This window comes from Drosophila obscura, unplaced genomic scaffold, assembly GCF_018151105.1.
Source record: "Drosophila obscura isolate BZ-5 IFL unplaced genomic scaffold, ASM1815110v1 contig_9, whole genome shotgun sequence".
Taxonomy (NCBI): Eukaryota; Metazoa; Arthropoda; class Insecta; order Diptera; family Drosophilidae; genus Drosophila; species Drosophila obscura.
The window spans coordinates 1782224-1799486 of NW_024542883.1; the positions used below are offsets into that span (position 1 = coordinate 1782224).

Sequence of the window (17263 nt, forward strand, 5' to 3'; positions counted from 1 at the left end):
GCAATATATTTAATATTTAATTAAGCATTACAAAAAATAGATCATTGCAGTAAAACTTCCATTACGTCAAACGTGTGCATACTCTTTGACAAATTGTGAAAACATTTGTAGTCATTTGAAGTTCTACCAGGTGGCATAGCTTCAAAATGCCAAAACAGAACTAACAAACTATTTCTACACATAATTGCCATTGTATTTATGCGAAAAACCCCTGTTCGTCTAAATGCAGACCCATGGCAGCACAAATAGAAGCATAGCGATCAGTATACCAAAAACGGGTAATTTTAATAAACTAAATTAGCAGTAATTTGAGAAGACAATCACAAAAACCACTTACGTATCGTCTGAACGCGAAAACGAGTCCAACTGTTTTGATAAGATAAAATCAATAAAACTGCAAAATGAACCCTATTCGAATTGAATCTAGAAATGTGTCAACCTTTGGTTTGTGACAATGCTAAGAAAAATGAAATCGGACGGAATTCTGTGGCATGGGGGAAATTTTGAAGCGGAAATCCTCTGCGCGGTTTCCCATTTCACTAGTGATTTCTGTGGCACCCCTGATATGCTTACTTTTGGTCGACGGAAAAATTAGCGTGCCTGAGTACTAGGCTTAAATAGAAAAAAGTGGTTCGAAGCGGGGCAAAATACGTGTAGTGTCGAATCCAATAAAAATTTGTTTAAGTTTTTAAAAACTTAACTTTTATTCCGCTGGATTAGCTGTTCCCCCGAGATGTGATGAGATCTGTGTGAAAAGGCTTTGCTATTATTATTGTTCTGTTTTTTATGTTCCAGAAGAATGCTATCTCAGTTATGCTATGTTAAGCTGGTATAACTATCGAATTAACCAAATATCTATCGATATTATTATCTTTATTTTCAAAAAGGCGCGTATTTATTAGCTATTATTTGTTAAAACCTTTTTTTGTAATGTGTGATAATAACGGCACTGCTTTTCGCAAGCCATGGTATGTAATCGTGTAAATTAATTCAAGCATAAAATTAATATATTTGCAGGGTTGAGAAATATCGTCCATATTCATTAGATGACCTTATATCCCATGACGAAATAATTTTAACAAGTAAGTTTACCTTTAATTGATGAAATGAAAAAAATTTCTGATTCAATTTTAGTCAATCGCTTTATAAGTCAAAAGCAGCTTCCACACCTTCTATTTTATGGACCACCTGGGACTGGAAAGACCAGTACAATATTGGCATGTGCCCGACAACTTTACTCGCCGGCGCTGTTTAGGTCCATGATACTAGAGCTCAATGCCTCCGATGATAGGGGTATTGGAATTGTTCGTGGCCAAATTCTTAACTTTGCATCTACGCGAACAATTTTCTGCGATACTTTCAAACTTATTATATTAGATGAGGCAGACGCCATGACTAACGACGCTCAAAATGCTTTACGACGCATCATTGAAAAGTACACGGACAACGTTCGTTTTTGTATAATTTGTAATTATCTAAGCAAAATAATACCAGCGCTACAATCGCGGTGCACTCGTTTTCGCTTTGCGCCGCTGTCCCCTGATAAAATGATACCTCGATTGGATCAAATTGTTCAGTCGGAGGAGTAAGTATTTACAAAAAAAAAAAATGTTTGTATTGCATTGTACTGTTATAGTATACAGATTACAGAAAATGGAAAGAAGGCTCTGCTAACTCTTTCAAAAGGCGATATGCGAAAAGTTCTGAACGTTTTACAGAGCACTGCTATGGCATTTGATATAGTCAACGAAGATAATGTGTACATGTGTGTTGGCTATCCTTTACGACAAGATATTGAAAACATATTGAAGGCCTTGCTTTCCGGGCACAACTTTGAGGCATCATTTCGAAGTGAGCAAAATTTAAATTCAAGTTGAACATATATATGCACATAAAAGTATATTTTTATTTACGCAGATGTGGTCGTTGCCATGTGCGCTAGAGGTCTAGCGCTGGAAGATATAATTACGGAGTTGCATTTAATTGTGATGAGATGTAAGTGTTGAAAAAATCTGTTTGCTCTAATTTTGTATATTTTTTTTTAAAACAGTGGAATTACCGATTTCGATTATGAATGAATTGATTGTAAAGCTTGCACACATCGAAGAACGTTTAGCAAAAGGTTGCACTGATATTGCAAATACGGCAGCGTTGGTTTCTGCTTTTTTTATATGCCGTGACATGGTTTCATTGCATAAGGAATAAAGATAAAAAGTTGCATAATAAACTGACAGCTGTTTATATATAAATAAATTATTAGCGTTTTCATACAATTAATCTTTATCCAATTGTACTTTATTCGAACAGTTTTAAATTGGCATGTCCCACCATAAACCATTTTGTAAAATCGAAAAATTCGTAAAGCTACCTAACTACACGCAGCAACAGGTTTTTTGCATCTTGAGCATCTATAAACCATAACATAACCTCTCAAGTTTAGTGGAAACTGCCAGTTCTACCAACCCAACTCGCTCAAATTTTTAAATCAAACGAAGGATTCCGCAGTAAAAATAAGTTAATACTTGTAGTGTTAAGATGTAGCATGAACTAAAATTAAAATTTTTTAAATTGATTAATTTTGTTTATTTTTTTATCCAAGTCTAGAGGCCTTTCCAGATCCGTATAAGTAGATGTTAAGTAGATATTACCGGTGTTATTCAAGCCGAGGCATTTTTTATCTCTTATTGAACGGAATGACTGGCACGGTTGAGTATCAGATTAAATATATATATATATACAAATGAATCCCTATTTTCCTTGGTCCCGGCATCACGCGTGAACGGCTGGACCGAGCGAGAAACAGAATGACTAGGGGTTCTCTTGCATGAGGGGGCGGGGGAAGCAAGTGAAAATTCTGGCTATAATTATGATCCAATCTGATTGAGATTCAGCAATTTTTTAGATATGGTCATTATCTACAATACTGCGTTTTTAGTTTTATCGTATCTTTAAAATTGTGCCTGCCACAGATTTTCGTCCTTTGTGGGGCGGAAGGGGGCGGGGCGAAATTTTGAAATACACTTGTAGCAGTGTGATACCACATGAGTTTGGAAACAAAATTTGGTTCCTCTAGCTTTTATAGTCTCTGAGATCTAGGCGCTCATCGAGACAGACAGACGGACAGACAGACATGGCTATATCGACTCGGCTATTGATGCTGATTACGAGATTCGAGATTTCAGTTTACGTAAACGTGTGTGTGCCATGTATTCACACATACTGTGCTTGTGTGTGGGCTCTACAATTGTTGGCCGCTTGAATTGGTTTTTCGTTTTGTTTTGAGGGCTGATGTGATGTAGCGACCTATTCAGGGCCGGATCAACCCTTAACCGGGCCCTGGGCAACCATCAATCTGGGGCCCTCCTTTATTTTGATTTTTCTCAGTGGCTATTATATTTTTTATTCATTATTTGGAGTTTTGTTTTTCAACAAAATTTTTCTGTTATCCCTAGGGGGCCCTAGGCAACCGCTGCCCTGGCTATTCCGTCAGACTTCATATTTCTTGGTGTGTTCTGTAGCTCGACTCGACGCGGGTTAAGTCATTGACGAAGCCGAAAGCAGAGGCAAAGGCTAGCCTAAAAGAGAATGGAAGAAATACCCCGCGCGCCCGACGCAACATTAGCTTTTCAAAACAAAACGAAAAAATATTTTATGAACCGCTTCGTTAATGCCTCAACCCGCGTCGAGTCGAGCTACAGAACACACCAAGAAAATATGAAGTCTTACGACGGGAATAGGTCCAGGGCCGGATTAGCAGTTGCCTAGGGCCCCCTAGGGATAACAGAAAAATTTTGTTGAAAAAACAAAACTCCAAATAATGGATACAAAATATAATAGCCACTGATAAACATACAAATTAATTAAACAAACTTTAAATTTATAAGTTTTTATTTGAAATGAAAAAAGAAGGAACTGGCGTGAAAAAATGGAGGGCCCCAGATTGATGGTTGCCCAGGGCCCGGTTGAGGGTTTATCCGGCCCTGAATAGGTCGCTACATCACATCAGCCCTCAAAACAAAACGAAAAAACAATTCAAGCGGCCAAAAATTGTAGAGCCCACACACAAGCACAGTATGTGTGGAATACATGGCACACACACGTTTACGTAAACTGAAATCTCGAACAAAGTCGGTTTCGGCAGCTAAAAATTATTCTATGCATACAATCATCAATTTTGGAGTGTACACGTACACAACACATGCATGCTTGCTGCCAGTCGGCTCGTGTGACGTCATGAGCCGAACGCGGCCATTCCCAGAGCCGAACGCGGCCATTCCCAAAGCCGAAGATCTGGGAACGTTCGCTGCAAGCTCAGCTGCGCCCCTTTCGTTGTATGAACTGGCACATCTATATACTGTATGATTAGTGCCCCAAAGGCTCTCTTTCGGCTTCGTCAATGTCTCGACCCGCGTCGAGCGACAGAATCGTCAACAAAATATGAAGTCTGACGACGGGAATAGGTCCAGGGCCGGATTAGCAGTTGCCGGGGGGCCCCCCTAGGGCTAACAGAAAAATTTTTTGAAAAAACAAAACTCCAAATAATGGATACAAAATATAATAGCCACTGATAAACATACAAATTAATTAAACAAACTTTAAATTTATAAGTTTTTATTTGAAATGAAAAAAGAAGGAACTGGCGTGAAAAAATGGAGGGCCCCAGATTGATGGTTGCCCAGGGCCCGGTTGAGGGTTTATCCGGCCCTGAATAGGTCGCTACATCACATCAGCCCTTAAAACAAAACGAAAAAACAATTCAAGCGGCCAAAAATTGTAGAGCCCACACACAAGCACAGTATGTGTGGAATACATGGCACACACACGTTTACGTAAACTGAAATCTCGAACAAAGTCGGTTTCGGCAGCTAAAAATTATTCTATGCATACAATCATATATTTTGGAGTGTACACGTACACAACACATGCATGCTTGCTGCCAGTCGGCTCGTGTGACGTCATGAGCCGAACGCGGCCATTCCCAGAGCCGAACGCGGCCATTCCCAAAGCCGAAGATCTGGGAACGTTCGCTGCAAGCTCAGCTGCGCCCCTTTCGTTGTATGAACTGGCACATCTATATACTGTATGATTAGTGCCCAAAGGCTCTGCTTTCGGCTTCGTCAATGTCTCGACCCGCGTCGAGCGACAGAATCGTCAACAAAATATGAAGTCTGACGACGGGAATAGGTCCAGGGCCGGATTAGCAGTTGCCGAGGGCCCCCCTAGGGCTAACAGAAAAATTTGTTGAAAAAACAAAACTCCAAATAATGGATACAAAATATAATAGCCACTGATAAACATACAAATTAATTAAACAAACTTTAAATTTATAAGTTTTTATTTGAAATGAAAAAAGAAGGAACTGGCGTGAAAAAATGGAGGGCCCCAGATTGATGGTTGCCCAGGGCCTGGTTGAGGGTTTATCCGGCCCTGAATAGGTCGCTACATCACATCAGCCCTCAAAACAAAACGAAAAAACAATTCAAGCGGCCAAAAATTGTAGAGCCCACACACAAGCACAGTATGTGTGGAATACATGGCACACACACGTTTACGTAAACTGAAATCTCGAACAAAGTCGGTTTCGGCAGCTAAAAATTATTCTATGCATACAATCATATATTTTGGAGTGTACACGTACACAACACATGCATGCTTGCTGCCAGTCGGCTCGTGTGACGTCATGAGCCGAACGCGGCCATTCCCAGAGCCGAACGCGGCCATTCCCAAAGCCGAAGATCTGGGAACGTTCGCTGCAAGCTCAGCTGCGCCCCTTTCGTTGTATGAACTGGCAAATCTATATACTGTATGATTAGTGACTAGGCTTAACTCTTTTTTGTGTACGGGTGTAAAAATAAATTCAGTCGGTTTAGAGTGCTTATATAGGACAGATGATTTAAATCTGTTTAGACCGATTTAGCTAATTATTTAAAAATAGTTTAAAAGGGCTTGAAAAAGTCCGAAAATTGTGCGTAAAATGTAGAATACATTTTTGATGTGTTTTGAAAATTGTTTTGTGTTAGTATTATCACCATTAATATATTTGTAAAGATTAATAAAGATGCTGCACAAGAAGATGGTTTTATTATTCGTATTATTCGACTCACTTCTTATCCATGCAACCACAATGTGAGGTGTGCTATGATTGCGTTTCAGTTGCGTTTGTTCGATTTTCCGAATATTTCAACTCTGTTCGCCTATCGTGTGAACTATCACAACTAGCAATAACAAAAAAAAAACATTGACGATGAAAAATACAGTAAAAAAGTAAATTCCCATATATATATTACTTTTAGCCAATTTTGTCACTAGGATCGAGATTTTTTTAGAAGTATTTGCCTTTACAGGAACTTCTAGACTTCTGGAAGGAAAAATATAATGGTTTTCGTGGTGTACGGAAGAACTCTCACATACATGAATGAAAATCATTACAAATAAAATTGAACAATTAAACTTGTTATTCATTGAGACTTGAAAATGTCCCCCCCAATTTTTTTTTCTTTCTTTTTATTTTTTTTTTTTTTTTTTTAATGTTTTTTTAATTTTTTTTCTTTTGTGCGTTCTTTTTTAACTCTTTACTTTTTGTTCTTTCTTTTTCCTTTCCTCGCCCTTCTTTTTTTTTTTTTTTCTTTTTCTTTTTTTTTTTTTTTTTTTTTTTTTTTTTTTTAATTTTTTTTTTTTTTTTTTTTTTTTTTTTTTTTTTTTTTTTTTGCGCTTTTTTTCGGTTTTTTTTTTTTTTTTTTTCTTCCCTTTCTTCCTCCTGTTTACTCTTTTTTTCCCCAAATCCTCTTACTCTCTTGTTTGCGGGGAGCAGCCGTTAATAGTTCCTAAGAAATCGATATCACATAGTCACACATCATCTCTTATACGAAAAATCGCTCTCTCAGTATGTTCCCGAGCCCACACACATATATCATTACTGCTTATAGTGCATTGCTTCGCCCTGTTCTCGCAGCAGTCCAGAATATTTGTCGAATCATAGTTCACGGCCACGGCCTCAACCCTTGTAACCCATCGAGAAAAAAAAACCTTTGTAAAATTTACCAACGGATTACATTATTTGTAAATGTGGAGTCAGACTTGCCGAAAAAGCTCGGCAGCTTCGAACAACTCTTTTTACCTGAGAAGATACCATTCGTTACGTTGCTGGTCCAACTGCCTAAATGGGATTGAATGAAACAAAAAGGACCTGTAATTTTGCTATGACCGACTCCTAGGTATGGATATATCTTGGATATATACCCTACCTGTTCATGTCCATATGTGCTGATGTTGTGGACAGTTACTTTTATTCCCTATACCTAAGCCTTGGTGTCGATAGATATACATAAATACCTGTTATGGTCAAATGTCGACCTTTTCCTTCCCTCACAAATTATATCTTTTTCCCTTCTAGTTATTCATAGAAAATATATATAGCTCTTTACCTATAGTATCCCTGCCTCAGTGTAGTTCTGACTTCCATCATAATACGATCGTGTGTGTTCAAAAAATACTACTTGTTTCTAATTGCAAGCAATTGAAATGGATAGCTCAAGCCGTTCATATTCATGTGTTTACAAAGCAGACTCTTTTTGCTACATATGTCGAAAGTGCCCAGCAAGGAAGAAGAATTCGTTTTTACCGAAAAGTTGCAAGAACCGTATGAAGAAAACTTTAAAATCAAGTCCAAAAGTATTGGCTTCAAACTGTAAATGCAAACCGTGTAAATTGAATTTAACAGCCTTTAATAAAGACGAAAAGTAAGTTACCCTAAATCACAAGCTATTAAATGTACAAAAACCACTAAACATTACTTATTTTGTTAGAAGTTTTTTTATTAGAAAACAATTCCATTTGGAATTCCAATTCTGTGGAGAAAACCAGAGATTCACGGCTCTGAATGTTTCTTTTGTTCATTCACTATAACTGGTATCGGGAGATCCAGGAAATGGGGTTACCCGAAACAATCTGGTCAAGGCTTTACGCTTCCTGCTTCTTCATTAGAGGATATACCGCCACTAAAACGCGAAAAAGAGGAGATGTCGTCTTCGTCGCATGGAACAATGGATTAAAGTAAAGTCGAGCTTCTTAGATCTTTTTTAAAGGATGTCCTTTTATTGAAGGAAGATGTCAAAATAACTCAGGATGACATGTGCGCTTGCCACGACATTTTCGGACTCTTCAAGCAACTGGGTGAAGCTTACGACCCAACAGATTGGAGGTTGTTTGTGTACAGCAGTAAGGAATGTTTAAAGGCTGTTTTGTTACACAATGGAAACCAAAAGCCGCCTGTTCCCATCGCCCATGCTGTTGATATGAAGGAAACATATCAAACAATGGCTAAATTGTTTGAAAATATAAAATATAAAGAACATCAGTGTAAGGTCGCGTGTGACTTAAAATTCGTAGCCATGTTAACGGGATTGCAAGGTGGTTACACAAAACACTGCTGCTTCCGTGAAGTTTGAAGACGTTATTTTACCACCATTGCACATTAAGCTGGGACTAATGAAAAATTTTGTTAAGGCACTGGTGATGATTACGTTATTATCGTTCAAGACCTAATTGTGAATTATGAAAAAATTGGGGCCAACATGTCACTAAAAATCCATTTCCTGTACTCCCACTTAGACTTTTTTCCGACAAACCTAGGGGACGTTAGTGATGACAGCGGAGAGAGATTTCACCAATAATTAAAAGCTATGCAACGACGGTATTTAGGTATTTGGAATGAGAATATGTTGGGCGACTATCTAAAATATCTAATCTTAAAAATAATGTAGTAACATAACACTTGAATAAATAAAACGATAAGAAACGTGTGAGTCGCTTCTGGGGACGCGACTTTACTTATACCCGTTCTCAGTCAGTATATACATTTTTGAGCTTATGATTTTTTAGAATTTTAGAATTAAAAAAAACTTTTACATATTACATTTTTTAACTACATCTGTTATCTACATCTATAATGTATATTCTACATCTAACATGAAGATTCTAAATGTACCATTTAGTTTCTACATCTCCTTCACTAGAGGGCGCTCGCGTACATAACAAGGCAGAGTGTGCGAGCGAGAAAGAGATTGTGTAGGGGTACTCTTGCAGGAGGGGGCGGTGGAAGCAACTGAAAATCCTGGCTATAATTATGATACGATCTGATTCAGATTCAGCAATCTGGTAGATATGGTCATTTTCTATGATACAGCGTTTTTAGTTTAATCGTACCCTTAAAATTGTGCGTCCCACAGATTTTCGTTCTTTTTGGTGCCGGAAGGGGGCGGGTCGACATTTTGAAATACACTTGTAGTAGTGTGATATCACATGAGTCTGGAAACAAAATTTCTCTAGCTTTTATAGTCTCTGAGATCTGGCGCTCATCAAGTCGGACAGACGGACAGACAGACATGGCTATATCGACTCGGCTATTGATGCTGATCAAGAATATACATATTTTATGGGGTCAGAAACGTTTCCTTCTCTGCGTTGCACACATCCACTTTTACCACAAATACAATAACTCTTAACTCTTTTTTGAGGGGCACCTAATTTTAGCATCCGCACGATCTGCAAGCCTACTGACCCACTAGTGGGTTAGCAAAAGAAAAGAAAACACAATTACTGGCACACATTAAACCAGCACTGTAAATAATACAAGCACGACCAACCCCACTCCCCAATTCCCTGACTTTATGGCAGAATGCCAGAATGCAGACACAGCAGACACCATTCAAAGAAACCCTGACCCACCTTCTCAATAAGTAGGATACTATGTTACGGATAAGCAAAAACACTTCCTAACACCCACCGACTGGGAGTTTAAATAGCGCCGACCCAACAGACAGCAGCAAAGAATACAAGTCAATTAAACAACACCCATCAGTGAATTCGATCCGTAACACAAGACAGTCGGTCACTCCTCAGTCAAGGTCACCGAGCCACAAATAACCATAACTAAAACCAAACATATATAAACGGAATTATATAAGCAATAATTAAAAGAACTAAAGCTAAACCTCCAGTGTCATCATTTCCCCGCTTCTGCAGCAACACAGCCGACTTGGCTTTCCCCTCTTTCGGTCAGACTGGCCAGCCCGATACTTAAAGTTCAGATGAAAACTACAAATTTTCTTTTAGAGAACCCTGGACAGGCTGATGCATATCCCAGCTTGGAATGGTATCTCACAAGTGGCGCCCGAGCGGGGACTTTAGGTAACTTTAAGAAGACGTTAAGAAACCTTAACACGGGGCTGCGTGGATTAAAAGCCTACGGCCACCGAAAGAGAATAGGATAGCACCTTGGCAAAAATTAGTCGCCAACAAACCACCCAAGTACGAGTGCCGATCAATACTGACACAGTGCAGAAGTACCACTAGAAAAAAAAACGTAAACTAGTGCCAATAACAGAAGAAGAACACCATGGCATCCAACAGTGACGAAAAACCAAGCGATTTCTACCCTGCGGGACGATTTTCCAATCTCCTCGATGGTTCGGTCAGAGAGATCACACAAGTTCTACAGGCGCACATAAAGCTGGATCAACGAGAGGTTCAAATCCCGCTCCTGGTCCTGCCAAAAATAATGGAGCGAGTTATTATCGGCATGGACTACAGCTGCGAGATCAGTGCCCCACGCAACCACTTAGCAGGCCCGAAACCCAGAAGACAGAAATCTAATCCAATCGCAGCAAAACCACGTCCACGACCTACCACAATAAACACGGCACCCACCAACCCGAAGCACCGGTCCACAACGGAGAACACGAATTCAAGGCCAACACCAGCAAACAGCAACCAAGCAATCGGGAAAACGAGTCTCACGGTCACTACGGAGCACCCGCGTCCTAAGCCAACCACAGGGAAGACGCATCCCAAACAAACCACGAGGATCGCATACAGGAAATAAACACATTTGAACCCGGCGCTCGACACACAAAGCTCAGGTCCAAGATTAGCAACAGAGCACGCAAGCACACGATCCACAACCGAGGAAGTTAGCAGACCGCCTCAGAGCCAACCACCAGCACCGAACAAGGACAACGACAGCAACAAGGGAAACAGCCACGCCAACACCACGCTTGTCGGGAATAATAATCGAACTGATATCCACAGAGCATCTCTGCCAGGACCCGGAACACCGACCACAGCCCTGTCATATCCATGGCCGACGCCACACCGATCCTCGCCAACACAATGGAGTAGCTTCCGCGTACCAACTTCTAGCGCCATACACCGAGCCATGGCTAGAGCCCTGTCCGAGATATTCGTCGACCAAATAAGTCTTCGGTCCGAATCCAGAGGCGTCATCAAGACTCACCTGTTCATGCACCGGACTACAGACAATACAACCCAAGCATTGCATCAGAGATATGAAACTTCTCTACCCATGGCAAACGCCGCACTGATTGTCGCCCACATAAGCTATTACCACCGGAGGATCGAACCGCCCAGCGCATTCCACACAACCATTCTGCCGGAAGACCCCAGCCAGCCTTTTCACCCAGAAGCCACCGATCCAACCGAAGACGAGTCAGAACCGGACTCGTAGCCTTGGCTGCCAGACGTAGCCCCACAGATCCAAGCATTTTTAGATGAAGAGCTACCAAAGATCGCTGAGCTCCACGGGACGTCAGACATCGCCAAGCACACTATCGTCATGAGGGATAATTGGCCCATAAAGCATCGATACTATACTAAGAACCCTGGCATGATGCGGATTATTGAGGAGCAAGTGGACCAGTTGATCACGGAAGCCCTTATCGAGCCCTCTCGTAGCCCTCACAGCCCTCCAATTGTACTCGTTCGTAAAAAGAACGGGAAATGGCGCATGTGAGTGTTGCAGCTCAACACGCCCTCCATTCCTGACATCTACCCGTTGCCCTGGATCAACTATATTTTGGAGCGGCTGCAAAACGCCGGTTTCATCACCACCCTCGACTTGAAAAATGGATACTGGCAAATACCCATGGCCGACGGAAGTCGAGAAGCAACAGTCTTCACAGTTACTGACAGAGGACTCTACCAATGGAAGGAGCCTCTGCGCCAGCAACTTTCCAACGGGCCCTCGACACCGTAATCGGCGCAGACATGGAACCCTATGTGCTCGCGTATCTAGATGACATTGTCTGGCGAGACTATGACGAGCACCTGCGCAACCTGAAGATAGAACTTTCTCGCCTCCGAAAAGCGAACCACCGGATAAACTTGGAAACGTGTAAATTTTTCCAAAGGCGGATCAAATACCTTGGTCAGCGAAGAAGGCATCAACACGGACCCCGACAAAATTGCCGACGTCAAGGAACTCAGGCCACCCACGAACCTGAAAAAACTACGACAATGTATCGGGCTGGCATCCTGGTACCGAAGATTTGTCCCAAACTTCGCGACAGTCGTCCAACCGATGTCTCAAGTGCTCAAAAGGTACAAACGTGGAAATGGACCGAGGAGCAACAAGCTGCCTTCGACCAGTTCAAGAAACTTCTCACGACCGTAACTGTACTCGCATGCCCAGATTTCAATGTTAAGTTTTCACTCCAGACAGATGCGAGTAACTTGGGAGTAGGCGCAGTCCTCACCCAGTAAATCAAGCGAAAAGAGCGGGTCATCGTTTATGTCAGCCGACACCTGAACCCGGCGGAAGGAAACTACTCCGCTACTGACAAGGAGTGCCTAGCTGTCATATGGGCTATCCGAAAACTGCGATGCTATCTCGAAGGATACGGATTTGAAGTGATATCCGACCATTTCGCGTTGAAATGGCTAAATAATCTGGAAAGCCCCTAGGGTAAGCTAGCGAGATGGACGCTCGAGCTTCAGCAATACCAGTATTACATTCGCTACAGAGCCAAAAAACAGAACATAGTTGCCTATGCCCTATCTTGACAACCCTTAGACAAGATCTCAAGGTTCAAGGAGGATGTACCAACCTTCAACCGAAGAATACGACAGACGAATGAGGAACCAGAGAAATACCCCGATTATCCTTATTATACTACAATAATACAATATATACAATATATAATAATACAATATACCTTTATCTGGGCCATGGCGCCGACGATAATGACTACATATCCTGGAAACTTTGTGTACCGAAGGAACGTCGAGATCCGAAAAACCATAGCCGGGTGTGTCAACGGTATTATTGGCCGGGCCTATACCACGATGTAAGGAGACAACCGGGATTAGCCCCGCCTTTCAGCTACACGGAAGAGAGCCCCGGAAACCTGGAGCACTTTATGACCGCCCGGGACTGGAAGTCCTCCTTATATCGCTCTGAGCAAGGCGACGAGACTCAGAGACCTTCTCCTCAACACACACTTCCCAGACTGCGTTGTAAACAGACCAAACTAAAGCGCACCTCCTTCTGTTGCCCCAAGATCCATTCTAAACCTGATGAGTCAGGAGAACATATCCTGAGCAATTAAAAGCTTTAAGCCATACAAGTCTGCGGGAACAGATGGCACCATCCCAGCCCAACTGTTTCACGCCGGACAAAGGGCCATAAATTGGCTCATACAGATTTACGAGGGGGTTTTCTCTCACGGACAAATCTCTCTTAGCAAATTCAGCCGTGTCCAACGCATGGCAGAGCTATGCATAACGGGCAGACTACGCACAACCCCAAGCGAAGCCCTCGATACCATGTTGTACCTTCTCCCTGTAGAACTCATGGGGAAAAAGGTGGCAACTCTTTTCGCTCTCAGAATGAGAGAATCCAAACTATAGAAGCATCCACGTTTGGACACTCGGGAATCTTGACAAGACTCCCGAAAATATCGGAGGGGACAGATTACTGTATACCAAGTGATCACCTTTCGACGCCCTTCCAGGTATCAATCCCACTCAGGGAGGACTGGGAGAGGGGTGAACCTGGACCCGCAAATGCGATCCACATATACACTGATGGCTCAAAGTTAGATGGCCGTGTGGGTGGTTGCGTCTACTGTAACGAGCTCAACATTGTTTCAGACTCCCATATCACTGTAGCGAGTTCCAAGCGGATGTTGAAGCAATAAACGAGGCTATTTCTATCGTCTCCAAAATTTATTTAGACAGACACTCAGTGTGCGTCTTCTCAGAGAGCCAAGCAGCTCTCAGAGTACTTGGCTCAATATAGTCGAACTCAACGACTGACAACATATGCCGCAGGTCTCTTAATGAGACCGCAGAGCATTTAGATCTCTCCCTAATATGCGTTCCCGGACACAGGGATATCCACGGGAATGATGCTGCCGATGAACTAGCCAGGCAAGATACTACCACACCTCTCCTACCGGAGAAAAAGCAGGTAGCAATGCCTTTGGCTACGTGTAGGCTACCACGAAGCCTTCGAGCTAATTGCCGACAGACGATAAAAGCAAACCATCACCTGTAAAACTTCCAGGTCGATCTGGCCAAGTCCATTGAAGAAACGCTCGGAAGAGCTCTACAAACTCAGCAGAGTACAGTGCTCTACCGTCATCAGAGCCATCACGGGACACTGACAGATAGTCGATTGTCAAGTGCGGTTATGTTTCAAAACGAGCTCCAAGTTTTCCGTAAAAACAATCTGTGCCACGCCTGAAAAACAAAAGGAAGGCTATTGAAAGCAGTCTACTGTCGCGCCGGTACGTACTGTGTATGTCATCTGGCCTCGCCGACGTCCCGCCTGGTTGCAGGGGCACGGTTTAGTCACGGTGTAGTAGCGCTCCACGTAGGATGGGGAGGGGTGAACCTCTTTTTTGGCGCTTTGCACTATCCTCATTGTTAGTGGAAGAAAAACAACTTTCACTCAACCTGTTGCTCTCGACTGGAGTTTCACAGCTGATCACAGAGTTGCCAGACAGGTGATTGTGCAGAGTTGCTTTACGGACGAAGCTGCCGGGCTTCCCAGAACGACGCAAGGTTGCCAGATCGGTGAAGATTGGTCAACCGGGTGGAAGTTGAGAGCCAACGGAAATTTAAAATTTGAATTTCCAAGTAGGAGGAATGGAGGAGGAGGAAAAGATGGCCTTAGAGAGGAGGTCAAGCTTGCAGCGCTCCCCACTGCAGTGGCAGACGCCCAGAGGTGTCTGGCCAAAAGAGCAGGCCTTCGGGAAAATGGCACAATTATGCCTTGGGGCTGGCTCCCCATTAAAGGAGCCTCTGATGTTGAGGCAGCACCCATCGCTGACTGTCTCGGCCCCTGCAGAAGCCCCAGTCAATCCGTTCGACTTTAGCGGCGAGACTGGTGAGAGAAGCATTACGAGGACGGAGGTAGCCGCAGACCTGCGGACTATCCTCACGACTCTCGTCGATAGGTCAACAGAACTATCAAAGATGTTGAAGGACGCTAGGTACCTAAACGAGGACATGAAGGACCTGGCGCAGAAGGTGCTGAGACTGCAAAAGTCTGCACTTTTCAGTTTCGACGCTAATTCCCGCACGAATGAAAAGGAGGGGCAGAAGGACCAGGAGACACAGTGGTCACCAAAACAGGCCGAACCCAAAGTGAATAGGCCAGCGAGGAGCAAGCCTATACAAAAAAAAGGACCCGCTGGTCAGCTCCCAGAGCAAGCTAACCTAAGGTCTGTTCGGCGGACGGAGATAGTCCCACCAGCTAATGAGTGGACGGAAGTCAAGGGCAGGACACGGGGTCGACAGCTGCGGCCGCGTGCGGATGCCATCATTATTGAGCCGAAGGACAAGATGTCGTACGCTGAGGTTTTAAACCTGGTAACACGCAGTCAAAACGAAAAGCTGAGGAGTGTTGGCGAGAGCGTGTGCAGAGTAAAGTGCACAGCCAAGGGGGCATTGTTGCTGGAGCTTAACGGCGCAGCCCTGGAGACAACCCAGCAGATAAGCGATAGCATAAGCGAAGCCTTGCAAGGGAAGGTGGAGGCGAGAGCACTCACCCAACAGACGAGGCTGGAAGTGTCGGTTCTGGATGAGATGGCCACTGTAGAAGATCTCCAACGCGCCTTTAAAGATCAAATCGGAGTCCCGCTTGATGAGGCAGACATAAAAAGCCTGCGTCCAGCGTTTCGTGGCACGCAGCGTGCCATTATCAGCCTCACGGCAATCAGGGCTACAAAGGTCCTTTCCGTAGGAAAGATCAAAGTTGCCTGGTCAGTTTGCCGCATTCGGGAGCGAAACCTTCCCACCAGATGCTTTAGGTGCTTGGAGCAAGGCCATATAGCAGCAAACTGCCGCAGTTCAGAGGACAGAAGCGGATGGTGTTTCCGATGTGGAGCTGACGACCAAAAAATCCAAAACTGCCAGAAGGAAGCGAAGTGCTTTCATTGCGCCGGGAACGGAAAGCCGCACAACCACATCGCTGGAAGTCAGAGATGCCCAATGGCATCCAAAGCGAACGGGAGGATGAAAAACAACGGCCATGATTAGATGCTACCAGATCAATCTGAACCACTTCGAGGCTGCCACAGACTTACTTACTCAGTCAGTGCGCGACCTGAGGACGGATGTTTGTATCATAAATGAGCCATATAGATCCCCAGCAGATGGATGTTGGGTCCACAGTTCGACGGGGAAAGCGGCGATTTGGTCCTGCGGCATACCATGCATTCGGCCAACAACATGAGCAGAGCATAGACATTTTGTTCGGGCTAAATTTGCGGGCCTCTGGATCTATAGCTGCCACTTACCACCTAACCTGAGTCGCCAAAGTTTCGCAGCAGCAATAGATGATCTAGTTGATTATGCCAGGGACCACAAGCCTGCTATAATAGCAGGTGATTTCAACGCGTGGGCTCAGGAGTGGGGTAGCGACATCTCAAAAAGCAAAGGGACAGGACCTTCTGGAGGCCTTCGCGACGCAGGATCGATCATCGATCTCACCTTCGTCACGACCTCCCTCTCCCCTCAGGCCAAATGGAGTTTGGGAAACCATTACACTGCCAGCGACCGTGAGGCACTGGTGTTCTACATAGGCGGAGGATCTGGAAGAACCCAGAACCAGACCGAACAGAGGCTAGTCTACAAAGGAGACACACTTCGCGTTCCGGTGTTTTTGGAGGCGATGAGCGGAGTTTCGGTAGAAGGCTCAGCGCAGCAGATGTCCAACCAGCTATCAGAACAGCTTCTGCTCGCATGCGACGCCAGCATGACTCGAAGGAAGAAGTTCGGTGGCAAGCAGTCGCCAACCTATTGGTGGAGCGACGAGATAGCGGAGGCGAGGCGCACCTGCCTTTTTGCCAGAAGGAGCTACCAGAGAGCACGCAGACGCAGTGACAGCGATTGGCCGGGACTTCACCAAGCTTATGGAGAGGCCAGAAAAACGCTGAAGACAGCTATCAAGAGGAGCAAG

General features: G+C 43.7%; 1 protein-coding gene across 2 annotated transcripts; it reads left to right on the forward strand.

The window, feature by feature from the left end:
* Positions 1-860: 860 nt before the first annotated feature.
* LOC111080624 (replication factor C subunit 5) lies at positions 861-2572 on the forward strand. 2 transcript variants are annotated; one of them, XM_022376348.2, is made up of 6 exons: positions 861-968; positions 1018-1082; positions 1135-1585; positions 1637-1851; positions 1918-1995; positions 2051-2572. In XM_022376348.2, the coding sequence occupies exons 1-6, from the start codon at positions 931-933 to the stop codon at positions 2203-2205; spliced, it is 1002 nt and encodes a 333-aa protein (XP_022232040.1). In that variant the 5' UTR covers positions 861-930; the 3' UTR covers positions 2206-2572. The 2 variants fall into 2 exon arrangements, with proteins under 2 accessions (XP_022232040.1, XP_022232042.1); XM_022376350.2 differs by lacking the exon at positions 861-968 and having other exon boundaries at positions 1151-1585.
* The last annotated feature ends 14691 nt before the right edge of the window (positions 2573-17263 follow it).

Excerpts from the sequence above, each read along its gene's own strand:
- LOC111080624 (XM_022376348.2), top strand. The coding sequence starts at position 931 with ATGTGTGATAATAACGGCACTGCTTTTCGCAAGCCATG. Across the intron at positions 1,083-1,134 it reads TGACGAAATAATTTTAACAA|TCAATCGCTTTATAAGTCAA; the intron begins GTAAGTTTACCT and ends ATTCAATTTTAG. Across the intron at positions 1,586-1,636 it reads CAAATTGTTCAGTCGGAGGA|TATACAGATTACAGAAAATG; the intron begins GTAAGTATTTAC and ends GTACTGTTATAG.